Source organism: Pipistrellus hanaki, assembly GCF_964339955.1.
Source record: "Pipistrellus hanaki genome assembly, chromosome: 3".
NCBI lineage: Eukaryota > Metazoa > Chordata > Mammalia > Chiroptera > Vespertilionidae > Pipistrellus > Pipistrellus hanaki.
The window spans coordinates 73,388,678-73,404,654 of NC_140505.1; the positions used below are offsets into that span (position 1 = coordinate 73,388,678).

Sequence of the window (15,977 nt, forward strand, 5' to 3'; positions counted from 1 at the left end):
CTTTCTTTTCCATTTAACCAGACATAGCCACAGCAACGCGCGGCTGGGTACAGCTAGTAAATAAATAAATCTATTACATACAAAAACAACTATTCTAAAACACAGTTATGAAAATACTTTAAGTATAAGATAGTGTTACATATGCTTCTTCATTTTTTTCAACTTTAATCTTTTTAATTTATTGTTGTAAAATTCAGAAAAAAGATCTATTGATCGATCAACATAGATATGTCAAATACATATATTGACCAATATAAATATATGTATGTATTTAAATCTAAGGATAAATAAAGTGAGAATACAACAGCCCAGTTTTTGGTTTTAAAAAAAGGTAAGAGCAAGTCACTGCCATTATAGGTGCTAGTGCTTACACCAGTCATCAACTACCCAAGGAGTAGCCTGTCTACTGGCATTCAATGGGTATGGCAACACAGCTCCCTTCAACTCTTCAATGAGTATCAGGTCCAGAACATTTTCAGTCCTTGTCTTGTTTATCTGTTGATGAGGGGTTTCTAGGAAGATTTAGCGGTGCTTCAATTTTCTCAATATCATCCTTGAGTTGATTTTTCTGTAGGCTACTTTCAATTTCTTCAGGGAGGCGCTCAGTAATTTGTAGTCTGGCTTTCCACTCTTCCAGTTTCAACTCTTGGAGTATCTTTTTATCCTTCTGTTTTCTCTCCTGAATCATCTCACCATTGTACTTCTGGAGTGCCATCAACAAGCTTCCGATAGGAGTACTTAGCAAGGTTCCAATTATACCACCAGCTACGAAGCCAGTTAGGCCTAAATTTATTCTAAAAAGGCTTCCTGAGACAGCTCGTGCGATGATAAAATGGCTTAGGGCATTTTTATCTCGGTATACATTTAGACCAGTGTTCACTGTGTTGAATATTGTCACAAACACTACAGTTCTTCAGCTCCAGCGCCAGCCGTATCGGATGAAGCCTCGCGTGGTAGCACGACGTGCAGATTGCACAGCATCAAACCGGTTACAATAAACTTCTGCTTGGCTCTGCTCAATGTAGCGCTGTTTAGCATGTATAAAAGCTGGTATTACCCCATATGCCCAGCCAATGATGCATCCTGTAATGGCTGCCTTATAAATATCCTCAAGTTCCTTTGATCTTCTCTGCCATTCATCTTTGGCAAACAGCTCCCGCAGGCGGTCCCATCCAGACTCCAGGCGCTGGGCTTCTGGGACACAGGAAGGAGGTAGCTTCTGGTCCTCCGCAAGGACCTCCAAATTGGCGGCTACAGAACCGGTGGCCACAGTGCCCGCAGCAAAGACCCTGGGGAAAGGACCCAGCGCCCGGAGAATGCTCCTCGGGGCCCGCGGCCGCTCCTCCATGGCCATCCCCGAACCTGGCCTGGGTGCCAACTCATCCACGTCACAGGTCCGGACCATTGGCACCCGGCCTCACTTTGGAGGTCCTTGGACACAACTGCTTCTTCATATTTAAATAAAAAGATCTAGCAGTGAGCCGAGACCAGTTTGGCTAAGTGGATAAAGCCGTCGTCGGCCTGCGGACTGAAAGGTCCCGGGTTTGATTCCGGTCAAGGGCATGTACCTTGGTTGCAGGCACATCCCCAGTGGGGGGTGTGCAAGAAGCAGCTGATCGATGTTTCTCTCTCATCGACTTTTCTAACTCTCTATCCCTCTCAATTCCTCTCTGTAAAATCAATAAAAAATATATTTAAAAAAAAATCTTGCAGTGGGTATTATTAATAATTATCATATTTTTTTAAATATATCTTTATTCATAGTGAACACGTTCAGAGAGAAAGGGAGAGGGAAAGAGAGACAGAAACATCAATGATGAGAGAGGATCATTGATTGGCTGCCTCCTGCACGTCCCCCAATGGGGATCAAGCCCCAACCTAGGCATGTGCCCTTGACCAGAATCTAATCTGGGACCCTTCAGTTCGCAGGCTGATGCTCCATCCACTGAGCCAAACCAGCTAGGGCAATAATTATCATACTTTTAAAAACTAATAAATATAAATGACTTTTAGATATTTGCAACAATATAATATGATATGAAAATACTTAGGATTTTCTTTGGTAATAAAGTCATTGGTTACATCCATAAAAAAGAAATACTAAGATTTAGTTACAGATTAGTAAAAATAAAGATATAATTTTTTCTCCAACAAAATTCATGAATTATCTGAATTCAACCCATAAATACTTTGGGGTCTGAATCAGAGAACAAACCAGCTGAATGGCTATCATAGAAGTCCATACCAGCATACACATGGACTATATTAATGATGTATGACACACTTTACACCATAAAGGGATGGAGGAAAGTGGGTAGATTATAATTGTATTTGGGGAACTCAATAGGAGTTCCCAGTCCCTACTCTTCCTCCAGTCAATAGGATTCAGTACTTGAATTTGATGTGGACAGTGATGGAAATATGGTGTCTGAGGTGTTGCTTGGGTAACCAAGTGGAGGGTAAGTAATCCATGGAAATAGGAAACAAAATGTGGAACGAGAAGCAGCTTGAGTGAAGTAAGATTGGGTAAAGATAAAGTGTTCAATTTGGAATCTGTTCTATAGAATCCCCTTTTTCATCTACAATACTGTCCTGATTAATATAGTCTTGTAATACTTTTTAAATTTTTATTTTAAAGAGAAAGAAAAGGAGAAAAACATTGGTTTGTTGATCCACTTATTTATGTATACATTGGTTTATTCTTGTATGTGTCCTGACCAGGATCAAACTTGCTATCTTGGCATATTAAGACAATGCTCTAATGAACTGAGATACCTAGCAAAGGTTAAATACATTTTGTAATCAGGAAATGTGATATCTTGTCTCCCATGAATATTGGACAACACAAATATGTGCTGATTAGGTTTCACCATATCTATTTACTCTGTTTGAAAAATATATTTTTCTTCCTCCCCCAGATTTATTGAGGTAAAATTGACACCAAAACTGGTTTATTTAAAGTGTACAGTGTGCCCAGGGGTGTTAGTGGTTGAGTGTTGACCCATGCATGAATCAGGAGGTCACGGTTTGATTCCCAATCAGGGCACATGACTGAGTTTCCGGCTTGATCCCCAGGGGGCAGTCAATTGATGATTCTCTCTCATCAGTTTTTATTCATCTTGTTTAAATGTATTTTTATTAATATACTAGTGGCCCAGTGCACGAAATTTGTGCATGGGTCGGTGTCCCTCAGCCTGGCCTGCACCCTCTCCAATCGGGGACCCCACAGAGATTGGGCCTAAACTGGCAGTCGGACATTCCTCTTGCAATCCGGGACTGCTGGCTCCTAACCACTCATCTGCCTACCTGCCCTAACCACCTTGCCTGCTGGCCTGCTCACTTCCCAACTGTCGTCGTCGTCGTCACCCGTCCCATCCCCCACCCCCCCCCCCCCGGCCTGATCACCCCCAACAGCCAGCTTGATCATCCACAACTGCCCTCCCCTCTTGGCCCCTAACTGCCTCTGCCTCAGCCCCGCCACCATGGCTTTGTCCACAAGAATGCCTAGAAGGTCTCCTGGAAGGTCTCCCGGTCTAATTAGCATATCACCCTTTTATTAGTATAGATAGAGGCCTGGTGCATGGGTGGGGGCTGGCTGGTTTTCCCTGAAGGGAGTTCCAGATCAGGGTGGGGGTTCCCTTGGGGGTCGGGGTGGCCTGGACAAGGGGCTTGTGGTGGTTTGCAGGCCGGCCACACCCCCATTGGGATGGGGGTCTCCACTGGGGATGGTGCCAGCTTGGGCAAGGGGCTGGGGCAGTTTTCAGACCAGCCATGCCCTCTTCAGAGTGAAAGCACCCCTGGGGGGCCTGGCCAGACTGGGTGAGGGGCTGAGGTCCTTTTTCAGACTTGCCACATCCCCTTCAGGGTGGGGGTCCCCACTGGGGTGCCTGACCAGCCTGGGGCTGATGGCTGTTTGTAAGCTGGCCACGCCCCCCAGTGGGGACTCTCACCCCGATGAGGGGCTTGGTCAGCCTGGGTGAGGGGCTGAGGGCCGTTTGCAGGCCCCTCCCTCAGCGACCAACCCGAGTGGTCCAAACCTCCCACTAACTCTAGCCTGTTCCATGACCACTGCCCACAGGCCCCTCCTTTGGCAGCCGGCCCAGGCAGGCGGGGAGCTTGGCTTTCTCTGTCACCAGGGGTGACCCAAGCCTCCCACCCACTCCAGCTGGCTCTGTGGCTGCCGCCATCTTGACCTGCTAATTTGCATATTCCCTCCTGATTGGCTGTGGGTGTTGAGGAGTGACAGTCAATTAAAATATTTCTCTCTTATTAGTATAGATTTGGTAGTATTACAGATGTCTCTTGTTTTTCTCTCCTTTTCCCCCCTCCTCCCAGTCCCTACTCTTCCTCCAGGTCTTCGTCACCTTATTGCCCATGTCCATGGGCTATGCATATACATATATAAGTTCTTTGGTTTATCTCTTCTTTTTTTTAAGTTTTTATTTAATTTTAATGATTTTTTTTATAGAGAGGAAGGGAGAAGTATAGAGAGCTAGAAACATTGATGAGAGAGAAACATTGACCAGTTGCCTCCTGCACACCCCCTACCGGATATGTGCCCACAACCAAGATACATGCCCTTGGCCGGAATTGAACCTGGGACCTTTCAGTCCACAGGTCAACACTCTATCCACTGAGTCAAACCAATTTCTGCTGGTTTATCTCTTCTTGTCCCCTCAAGTCCCACACAGAGGTATGTCAGTCTGTTTCATGCCTCCATGCTACGGGTCTTATTTTATTGAATTAATTTTGCTCATTAGATTTCACTAAGTGAGATCATGTGATATTTGTCTTTCTCAGAATGGCTTATTTCACTTAGCACAATAGTCTCCTGGTCCATCCATGCTGTCCCAAAGATCCCTATTTTACACAGTTGCATAGTATTCCATTGTGTAAATTTCCCAATGCTTTTTTATTCATTTATCTACAGATGGGCACTTGAGCTGTTTCCAGATCTTAGCTATTGTAAATAATGCTGCTATGAACATGGGGGTGCATATATTATTTCTGTTTGGCATTTTGGGGGTTTTCAGATATATTCCCAGAAGAGGGATCATTGGTTTAAATGGAAGTTCCATTTTTAGTTTTTTGAGTAAATTCCATACTGTTTTGTAGGAAGTGGTTATAGGGTTAAGCCTCGGGCTGACCTGCAGGCAAAGTCGCAAACAAGTCCCAGCTTGGAGGGCACAGTCCTGTAAGCATAATTAAGCTTGATCTTCTAACTGCTCCCTAGATCTTTCTTGGTTAGCTAATGGGCTATGGGAGGGGCAGCAAGTGCTGCCTAAACAAGTGAAAGTTACAAGAACATTGTAAATTACCTTATTTGCCACTGACTGTAAATAAAGCATCAGCTTTACAGTCTGGGTCTGTTCTGTGGCCTCAGCCAGGCACAGAAGATCCACCTAGTCCCAGCTTATTATCTTGTCTGTCTTTTTCTTCATCCTTCATCAGCCCTCCCTCAGGCTCGCTGAACCCTTGGCTGTGCTGGCGCGGCATACTGTTTTCCATAGTGGCTGCACCAATCTGCATTTCCACCAGCAGTAAACTAGTGTTACCTTTTTTTCTACATCCTCACTAGCATGTGTTGTTTGTTGATTTTTTGATGATGGTCATTCGGACAGGTGTGAGTTGATATCTCATTGTGGTTTTAATTTAAATATCTCTGATGATTAGTAATTTTGAGCATTTTTCCTGGCAATTTGTATGTCCTGCTGGCCATTTGTATGTCCTCTTTGGAAAAATGTCTATTTAGATCTTCTACCCATTTTTAATTGGATTATTTGTCTTTCTTTTGTTGAGTTGTATGAATACTTTATATACATGTATATTTTAAATTTAATAAATCTTTATTGCTCAGATTATTACAATTGTTTCTCCTTTTCCCCCCCATAGCTGCCTTCCACCCAGTTCCCATCCCACCCTCTGCCCTTACCTCCCTGCACCATTGTCCTCATCCATAGGTGTACGATTTTAGTCCAGTTTCTTTCTGCATACCCCACACCCCTTTCCCCTTGATAATTATCAATCCACTCCCTTTCTTTTTTATTTATTTATTTTAATTAAATTATTATTTGTGTACATATTTTAACATTGCCTCCTCCATACATACCCTCCCTCCCCAGAGTTTTGTGTCTATTGGTTGTACTTATATGCATCTATACAAGCTCTTTGGATGATCTCTCTCTTTTTTTTTCTTTTTTTTTTAATATATATTTTATTTATTTATTTTTTTACAGAGAGAAAGGGAAAGAGATAGAGAGTTAGAAACACCGATGAGAGAGAAACATTGACCAGCTGCCTCTTGCACATCCCCCACTGGGGATGTGCCCGCAACCAAGGTACATGCCCTTGACTGGAATCGAACCTGGGACCTTTCAGTCCGCAGACCGACGCTCTACCACCGAGCCAAACCGGTTTTGGCTCTTTGGCTGATCTCTTATCTCCCTCAGATCTCCCTACCTTCCCCGCTGTAATTTGACAGTCTGCTTGTTGCTTTCCTGTCTCTATATCTATCTTTTGGTTCATCAGTTTATATACCTCTGATTCTATTATATTCAACAGTTAATATTGTTCATCAGGTTTTTTAATTCCCTTGGTTTTTAGGTTCACTTGTTGATAGTTATGTATTTGTTGTTCATAATTTTTATCTTTATTTTCTTTCTCTTCTGAAAGAACCCCCTTCAGCAATTCATAAAATTCTGGTTTGGCGGTGATGAACTTGTTTAGCTTTTTTTTTTTTTTTTTTTTTTTTTTTTTTTTTTTTTTTTTTTTAAATTAGTGAAGCTCTTTATCTGGCCTTTGATTCTGGGTAGATTATTTTTGGCTGTAGGTTCTTGTTATTGATCACCTTGAATATTTCTTGCCATTCCTGTCTGGCCTGCATGGTTTCTGTTGAGAAATCAGCTGACAATCGTATGGGTGCTCCTTTATAGGTAACTACCTGTTTCTCTCTTGCTGCTTTTAATATTGTCTCTTTGTCTTTTGCTCTTGGAATTTTAATTATGATGTGTCTTGGTGTGGTCCTCTTTGGATTCCTTTTGTTTGGGGTTCTGTGCACTTCCTAGACTTGTAGATCTAATACTTTCACCAGGTGGGGGAAGTTTTCTGTCACTGTTTCTTTCAGTATGTTTTCGGTATTTTGCTCTCTTTCTTCTTCTGGGACCCCCATAATTCTGATGTTGGTTCGCTTGAAGTTGTCCCAGAGGTTTCTTACATTATCTTCAATTTTCTGGATTCTCTTGTCTTCTTGCTTCTGCGGAGGAGTATCTTCTGGCTCTTTCTATTCCAAATCTTTGACTTGATTCTTGCGATCTTCCATTCTGTTTTTAGGACTCTGTATAATATTTTTTATTTCAGAGAATGTATTCTTTATTTCTTGTTGATCCCTTATTATTTCTTGTTGATCCCTTATTATTTCTTGTTGATCCCTTATTATTTGTAGTTGATCCCTTTTCATATCCTCATAGGTCTATATCGGCCTTTTCTAGGAAATTCTTGAAAAACCTTATAAGCGTGGTTTTGAACTCTATATCCAGTCACTTTTTGTCCTTCATTTCTTTCGTTTGTGGTCTGTTTCCATGTCTCAGCATTTTCGCAGCTTCCCTGAGTTGGTAGCGTTAAAAGTCTCTGTGTTCAGCTTGGATGGGGCAGTTTCAGGGTGGAGCCTACAGCCTTGGCTTCCGTCAACCACGCCCTATGAGGCTCCTGAGTCTCAGTGTTCCTCAGGGTCCTTTGGTACCCATTGCAAGCACCTCTGAGAGAAAGGTGCCCTCAAGTTTCACCTGCTACCAACCAGTCTAGGCTCTCTCCCAATGAGCCCGGAACTGGGGTTCAGTTCAGTTGGAAGTGGGGTTGGAAGTGGGGTTCAGAGCAGTCTGGAGCTTTTGTCTCTTTCCCGCTAGGGCAATCCAGCGTCACAGTCAACCACCTGTTCTCTGCACGCAATGTGCGTGCCTCCAGGACTTCTTTTCGCCGCTCCCCTGGGTTTCCGCCTTACAGCCCAGGCTCTCTCTGTATGAGCCTGGGTCCCCAGGGTCTGGCCTAGAACTGGGGTTCAGTACTGTTGGATCTGGGGTTCAGCACAGTCCAGAGCTTTTATCTCCTTCCCGCTAGGGAACGCCAGCCAGGCACCCCTCCTCTCCGGCTCTGTTCTCTCTGCGTGCACAACGTGTCTCCGTACCTTAGGCTTTTATAGCTTCTCTGATTTTCCTTCTTGTTTTCTCTTTCCTTCTCGTTGTAGAATTTCCAGACAGTCGACTTTCCTGTAGTTCTGGGTAATGTCCATTTTGTATTTTAGTTGTATTTTATTGAAATTGTTGTGTGCAGCTGCAGTTAGGTGTTACCTATGTCTCCATCTTGGATTCTCTCCCACTCCCTTTCTTTGCCCCGATTCTATTATATTTACCAGTTTATTCTTTTCCTCAGATTTTTAATTCACTTGATTTTTAGATTCACTTGTTGATATATATGTATTTGTTGATCATAATTTTTATCTTTACTTTTTTCTTCTTCCTCTTCTTAAAGAATACTTTTCAGCATTTCATATAATACTGGTTTGGTGGTGGTGAACTCCTTTAGCTTTTTCTTATCTGTGAAGCTCTTTATCTGCCCTTCAATTCTGAATGATAACTTTGCTGGATACAGTAATCTTGGTTGTAGGTTCTCACTATTCATCACTTTGAATATTTCTTGCACTCCCGTCTGGCCTACATAGTTTCTGTTGAGAAATCAGCTGATAATCTTATGGGTGATACCTTATAAGTAACTGCTTTTCTCTTGTTGCTTGTAAGATCCTCTTTTTGTCTTTTGCCCTTGGCATTTTAATTATGATGTGTCTTGGTGTGTTCCTCTTTGGATTCCTCTTTTTTGGGGTTCTGTATGCTTCCTATACTTGTAGGTCTATTTCTTTCACCAGGTAGGGGAAATTTTCTGATATTATTTCTTCAAATATGTTTTCAGTATCTTGCACTCTCTCTTCTTCTGGAACCACCATAATTCTGATGTTGGTTCGCTTGAAGTTGTCCCAGAGGTTCCTTACACTATCTTCAACTTTCTGGATTCTTTTCTTCTTGCTTCTCCAGAGGAGTGTCCTTTGGCTCTTTGTATTCCAAATCTTTGACTTGATCCAGTCTGCTGTTGGATCTCTGTATAATATTTTTTATTTCATCCAGTTTATGTTTAATTTCTAGTTGGGTCTCAATAAATTTATCGGCCTTTTCTAGGAAATTCTTAAAAAACCTTATAACCGTGGTTTTGAACTCTATATCCAGCCTTTTGTTCTCCTCCATCTCTTTCGTTTGAGATCTATTTCCTTGTCTCGGCATTTTCGCTGCTTCCCAGAGTTGGTAGGATGGCTTTGTGTGTTTGGTGTCCTATATGGCCCAGGGGGTCAGCCTCCTCAGTTACCTGAGATAGACACTCTTGGTGCTCTTCTTTGTAGACTACATGTAGAGCCTTGTTGTATCTAAGTCTTTATTGTTGTTGGTATCCCCGGGAGGAATTGACCTTCAGGCCAATTGGATGTGGGTATCCGCTGTGTCTACTCTGGGATACCTTCTGTATTGGAGACAGTCTTAAAGATCAGACTTGCAAAATTGCAGAAGCCTCTGTGCTCAGCTTGGATGGGGCAGAGTCTCAGGGCTGAGCTGACAGTCTTGGCTTCCCGTCAGCCCTGCTCTGGTGCACTTGCCTAAGTTTCCGCCTGACCTCTGCCTTACATGGTTCCCCTGAGTTTCCACCTGACCAACCCAGATTCCCCGTCCAGTGCTTCAGGGGCTCACCTGGAACTGGGATGGGTCTCTGTAGTCTGAAGCTTCTGACTCCTTCTGCTATGGAGAGGTCGGGCAACCTTCATGTTCAGACCTCTGCGCATATTCACTCATGTGCTACTGTAGACCCTGCCCGCTGCAGCTCCTGGCTCCCCCAGTCTCTCAGTCTCTGAGTCTCTGGGTGCCTTTCTCCCGGCTCCCCCAGTCTCTCAGTCTCTGAGTCTCTGGGTGTCCAGACTCCACCCATATGAGCCTGGGTCCATGGGGTTTTGGCCAGGGTTGGAGTTCAGTACAGTCAGAAAGGGTTCAGTGCAATCGGGAAATCCTTTTCCCTCCCGCCAGCCAGGCATTCGGATACACTTCCTCTCTACACACGAGCGTCTCCCTACCTCAACACTTGGCGGCTTTCAATCTGATCCATGAGCCTCTCTCCTTCTTAAAGTTGATTTCCCAATCTGCCAGCTTTCCTGTGTTTTTGGATGAAGTCCGTTATGATTTTAGTTGTTGTTTTTGAAATTGTTGTGCAAGGCAGTAGCTTATGTGCTTACATAGGCCGCCATCTTGGTTCTCTCTAAATTTCTTTCTTGATTTCATTGGTAACCCATTCTTGTTTAATAACAAGTTATTTAGCCAAAATGTATTGAAGTATTTTTTTTAGTGATTTTTAATATTTTTATTGATTTCAGAGAGGAATGAAGAGGAAGAGAAATAGAAACATCAATGATGAGAAAGAATCATTGATTCTCTGCTTCCTGGATCGATGACCGTGACCCTCTGGTTCATAGGTTGATGCTCAACCTCTGAGCCATGCCAGCTGAGCTATTTTTTGTTTTTTTTACTGCAGTTGATTTCTAACTTTGTTACAGAAAACTGGAGAAGAACCAAGCAATACTTAGAGAGATGAAGTTACATTTATTATGCTCAGGTCCAGAGGAAAATGTCTCTCAAATTCTGGGCCCCAACATGGAGGAATTTTCCATATTTATATGTTTTTACCTTCTTTGTCTCCCAAATATGAGGTGTTTCTGGCCCCCTTTGCAAGTTCTTAAAGAGCCCATTTGTGCTTGGGCCTTGAGGCCTCAACCAAAGGCTTGGCCTGGTGCCAGCACTGATAATTTCATCCGGGGAAGGTTTAATAGCCTCTCTGAAGTGGGAGTAGTCTTATTTTCCTTATTATTTAAGCAAGCAAGCATCTGCAGAAGCCAAATAGCAGGATTAAAATTTCAAACAACAGTTTAAAATTTCAACTTCATGCCATTGCTATCCAAGAAGATGCTTGGTTTGATATCAAACTTCTTGAAATTGTGTAGACTTGTTGTGTCCTAACATGTGGTCTAAGAATGTTCCATGTGTGCTTCAGAAATATGTATATTGTTGCTTTTGGGTGAAATGTTCTGTAAATATCAGTTAGATCAATCTGATCTAATGTGTCATTTAAGGACTTTGTTTCCTTGTTGATTTTTTGTCTGGAAGATCTATTCATTGAAATCAGTGGAGTGTTAAAGTCCCTACTATGACTGTATTAATGTCGATCTCTCCCTTAATGTCCATCAAGAGTAGTTTTTTTTGTTTTTTTTTTAATGTATTGGGTATTCCTGTAGTGGGTGCATATATGTTTACAAGGGTTATATTTCCTTGTCGAATCATTCCCTTTAGTATTATGTAGTGGCCTTCTTTGTCTCTTGTTAGGGCCTTGGTTTTGAAGTCTATTTTGTCTGAGATGAGTACTGTTCCCCAGCTTATTTTGCTTATTTCATGCCACTCCCTTCTGGCCTGAAGTGTTTCTATTGAGAAGTCAGCTGACATTCTAATGGGAACTCCTTTGTAGGTAATTTTCTGTCTCTATGATTTCCAGTTTAATTATGATGTGTTTAGGTGTGAGTCTCTTTGGGTTCATCTTGATTGGGACTCTTTGTGCCTCCTGAAATTGTGTGATATTTTCCTTCATCAGGTTGGATAAGTTTTCTGGCATTATTTCTTTAAACAGGGTTTTCTTGTTCCTTGCTCACCTTCTTCCTCTTTTAGTATTCCTCCTATAGTGTGGATGTTGTTACTTTTCATGTTGTCCCAGAGTTCCCTTAAATCATATTCCTGCTTTTTAATTCTTTTTTCTATTTGCTGCTCTAATTTGGTATTTATTTCTAAGTTGTCTTCCAAATTAGTGACTTGATCCTCTGCTTCATCCAATCTACTTTTAATTACTTCTATTGTGTTCTTGATTTTAGATATGTCAGTCTTCATTTTTGTCTGGTTCTGATTCATAGTTTATATTTCCTTTTTCATCTATAGTAGACATCTTAGTGATGTGGTGACTTTGTCAATCAATTGTTGCAAGATCTGTATAGCTGAACATCTGATCCTTCCCCTGGAAAAACCTTACCTCCTGTTATGCTATTGTCAAGTTTTAATAATAGTCATATATCTAGGTTTGTCTATCTCAAAGGTTTGACATATGACCTAATGTTTATATAATATTCAGTGCTTATTTTTTATTTTTTTCATTGCTTACTTAAAAGAATAAAAATGCATGGATATTTCTAGAAGACTAAAATGAAGTTCTTAAAAATATATAAAAGGTTCTGGTACCAAAATCTTCAATCTTGACACACTACACACTATACCATCCCTTTTTATCTTTTTCTTTGTCCTCCTGACAAGGTACCCATTATATATTATTTGTTTTAAATTTTTTTTACATTCAATATTATTTTATATTAGTACAACATAGTGGTTAGACAATCATATACTTTACAAAGTGTACCCCTGATATTGCCAATACCTACCTGACACCATACCAACCTGCACTTTTCAACCTCTTCACCTTTTTCACCCAGTTCCCAAATCTCCCTTCCAACCAGCGGTCTGTTTTCTATATCTATTTTGTTTATTTCTGTTCTATTTATTTGCTTATATTGTTCTTTAGATTTCACATACAAGTGAAGTTACATAGTATTTGTCTTCTTCTGAATGATTTATATTTCACTCAATTATATATTATTAATTGAAGTTGGTTAAATGTATTGATGTAGTTACTGTTTTTTTATAATTTCAAAGCCCAGGTGAGTTAATTGCAATATAATTTATTTTAGATAAAGTATGCAATTGTTTACTAGTGGGCACTACAACTGTATGAGAAAAGCATTAGAACTGCAAAGAGGAAAGGTATAATGAAATTTGTTATAAGCCAAAACAGGTTTGGCTCAGTGGATAGAGCATCAGCCTGCGGACTGGAAGGTCCCGGGTTCGATTCTGGTCAAGGGCATGTACCTTGGTTGCGGGCATATCCCCAGTGGGGGGTGTGCAGGAGGCAGCTGATCGATGATTCTCTCTCATCGATGTTTCTAGCTCTCTATCCCTCTCTCTTCCTCTCTGTAAAAAAATCAATAAGATACATTTAAAAACAAAAGAAATATTTGTTATGGGGTCTATCTTGGACCTGGGTGGTGCCTGACTCTCCCCAGTATATGTGACCAAAATCTCCAGAAGAGAAAATACAGCATAACATACATGTAAAATCACTTATAGACTCTTCCTTTTAAAAACGACAGTCATGGCTGATTGAATGGCCCAGATACACCGTTTTATTGAAATGATAATAATGAGTCTTCTACGATGACTAATTCAGTTTAATAAAACCTTTCTCAGTTCCTGCCCCTAAACTGTGTGTGGAAGGAATGGGGGAGTAATGTACCTGATTGTTCATTTTCAGAGCAAATCTCAATTTTTGTAACACTATTATTATTTGCTGGTTTAACATGAAATTTAATAAATGAACAAGGAGGAGAAAAAGACAAAATATTTCAGCTGTAACAGAGCTATTTAGAGGTTGTATTGTAGCAATAAGCTTTCAAAACTTCCTTAAAAACATGGCCAAAAACCCAACTGAATTCACAGGAGCTTATGAGAAGGTTGGAACTTGAAAGAATATGAAAGGGTTGAGGATAGAGCTGTGTATCATACCTCTTTATTTCCCCTAGCTTGCATTGATTTGAATATATTTACTTGGGAATTTTCCATCATCTTTATAAAAAACAGAGAAATGTATACTTTGAGAAATGTGATTTATAATGGCATCATTATCCCATAATGGAAAACACTGAGTGTTTGGTAGTCTAGCAGAATATGCCCATTAGAAATAACCTGTAGCTCAGGAGACCACAGGGTTGCTATGACAACCAAGCAAAAGAGTTTAATAATAGCTCTCTTTCAAAGCTGGAAAATTGACAGAAAGATGAGAGCTCTAATGCAGTGGCTTCTCATATAAGCGCAAGCAAGCACCAAATACATTTATTTCTTTGTTCAACTAATATTCATCACACGCCTCTGCTGTGCCTGGCAGTATGTTAGGACCTGTGGAAAAGACAGATGTGGTACATCCCTCCATGATGGAGTTAGTACAGGAGACAAATAATAAAGAGCAAACAAATCGATAAACTGAGTGATTCCAGCATGTTAGAAGGTCATACAGAAAAGAAAGTAAAGGGACCATGACACTAAATAAGCAGTATATATATACAGACTCTGGAGAAGAACCCAGTCATAGTATATATTAAAAATCTTGTTGCGTGGCTGACATGGCTTAATGGTTGAGCATCAACTTATGAATCAGGAAATCACAGTTTGATTCTGGGTCAGGGCCTATGTCCAGGTTGTGGGCTCAGCCCCCACTGTGGGGCATGCAGGAGGCAGCTGCTCAATGATTCTCATTATTGGTGCTTCTCCTCTCTCTCCCTCTCCTCTTTCTCTCTGAAGTCAATTTTTTTTTTTAAGATCTTGGAATATTCCATAATATAATGACAAGACTAGACTTTGCCTCATGATCTAAGGAACCAGTATGCAATTAGTTTTGTTATTTAATCAGAACAAGATCAACTGCCCTTGCCTTTTCTGTACAGAGCAACCATAGGAGCCCAGGCAACTCCCCAAGTCTTTCCAGGGTGGGAAGCCTGATGTATGTTGTGTGAACTGCAGTAATCCCTGAAACGGTGTTATCATTTTGGCTGCCATGTGATAAAATCTGGCCTGACACATGGTTAAAAGCAATGTCAGATTGCTATTTAGCCTAATAGTCTCTCTCCCCCATTCTGTAAGAAGGAATCCCTGAATTTTAACCATATACATGTTGACTCAAAATAAAAACTGTGCCTCCCATGCACTTTTGCAACAAGGTGTGGCCATTGTAGGTAAGGTTTGACCAATGTCCTGTGACCAGAAGTGATGTGCACAACTCCCTTATAGGGAATGTCATGCCCTCTACTGCTTCCTGATCCTGGAATATGAACTTGAGGGTGAACTAGCTTAGACCATGTAGGACAGGACAACACTCTGAGGACAGGGAAACAGGAAAGCCTGGTCTCAGATGACTTTCTAGATCAGAGCCAGCATAATGGATTGAGTTTTTATATCAGAAAAGTCTGTCTTATTAAAACAACTACAGGCTTCTGTATATATAACCACATCTGAATCCTAACTAATGTATAAGGTCAGAGAAAGCATGTGATATCTTTTCTGTACAAAGAAATCCCTGAAGTCACCAAGATTCTATTCAGGCTGTGCCTCAAATGAGTGCCATTGCTGGATTTTCTCAGTTATAATGAGCAAAAAATTCTATTTTACTTTCTTAAGATCTAAATTAAGGTGATATTGCTTAAAACTGGGAGTCCTGGCTCTTCTCTTTCTTTAAGGCAAAAACACATGTGTTTTGGAAGAAATACTTTGCCTGACATTTACAGTAAGTTCTTTTAAACTAATGTTCCCAGAATTAAGAAATAGTGTACCTCCAAAAATATTCCTAATTGAGATATGGTGGCTGAAAGCAGCAATTTTAGCTTTGGAGGTAAGAATGTAAAAGTTTGACTCCATTAGAGTTAGGTGACACCCCACAGGGTAGGTTGTTTTAGGAGAAAATATATTTCAGATATAGAAGAAATGTTATACAAAACATCTGTTCCCCACTCTTCCTGTGCCTAGGACCACACTGAGTCTCTAAAGTTAAAGATGTGAGGAATGGGAGTTTGATGAAACAGACCCAGATTACGGCTGGCTCAGAGTCATGGAGGGGGTCTTTCTCCCTATTATGCATGAAACCTGTTGCCTCCATGGTATTCTGAGGTTTGGCAGCTTTAGGGAACAGGATCTTTTGTTCTGTTATTAAATTTTTTATATTTTTATTAAATTAATTTTTTACATTATTATTAAATTGATTACTAA

At 40.9% G+C, this 15,977-nt stretch overlaps 1 protein-coding gene across 1 annotated transcript; it reads right to left on the reverse strand.

Moving 5' to 3' along the window:
* Positions 1-448: 448 nt before the first annotated feature.
* On the reverse strand, positions 449-1,353 carry LOC311620297 (complex I assembly factor TIMMDC1, mitochondrial-like). The gene is given in 2 exon segments (XM_084879608.1): positions 449-913; positions 917-1,353. Coding segments are annotated over 2 exon segments (870 nt in total). The 5' UTR covers positions 1,349-1,353; the 3' UTR covers positions 449-475.
* Between the last annotated feature and the right edge of the window lie 14,624 nt (positions 1,354-15,977).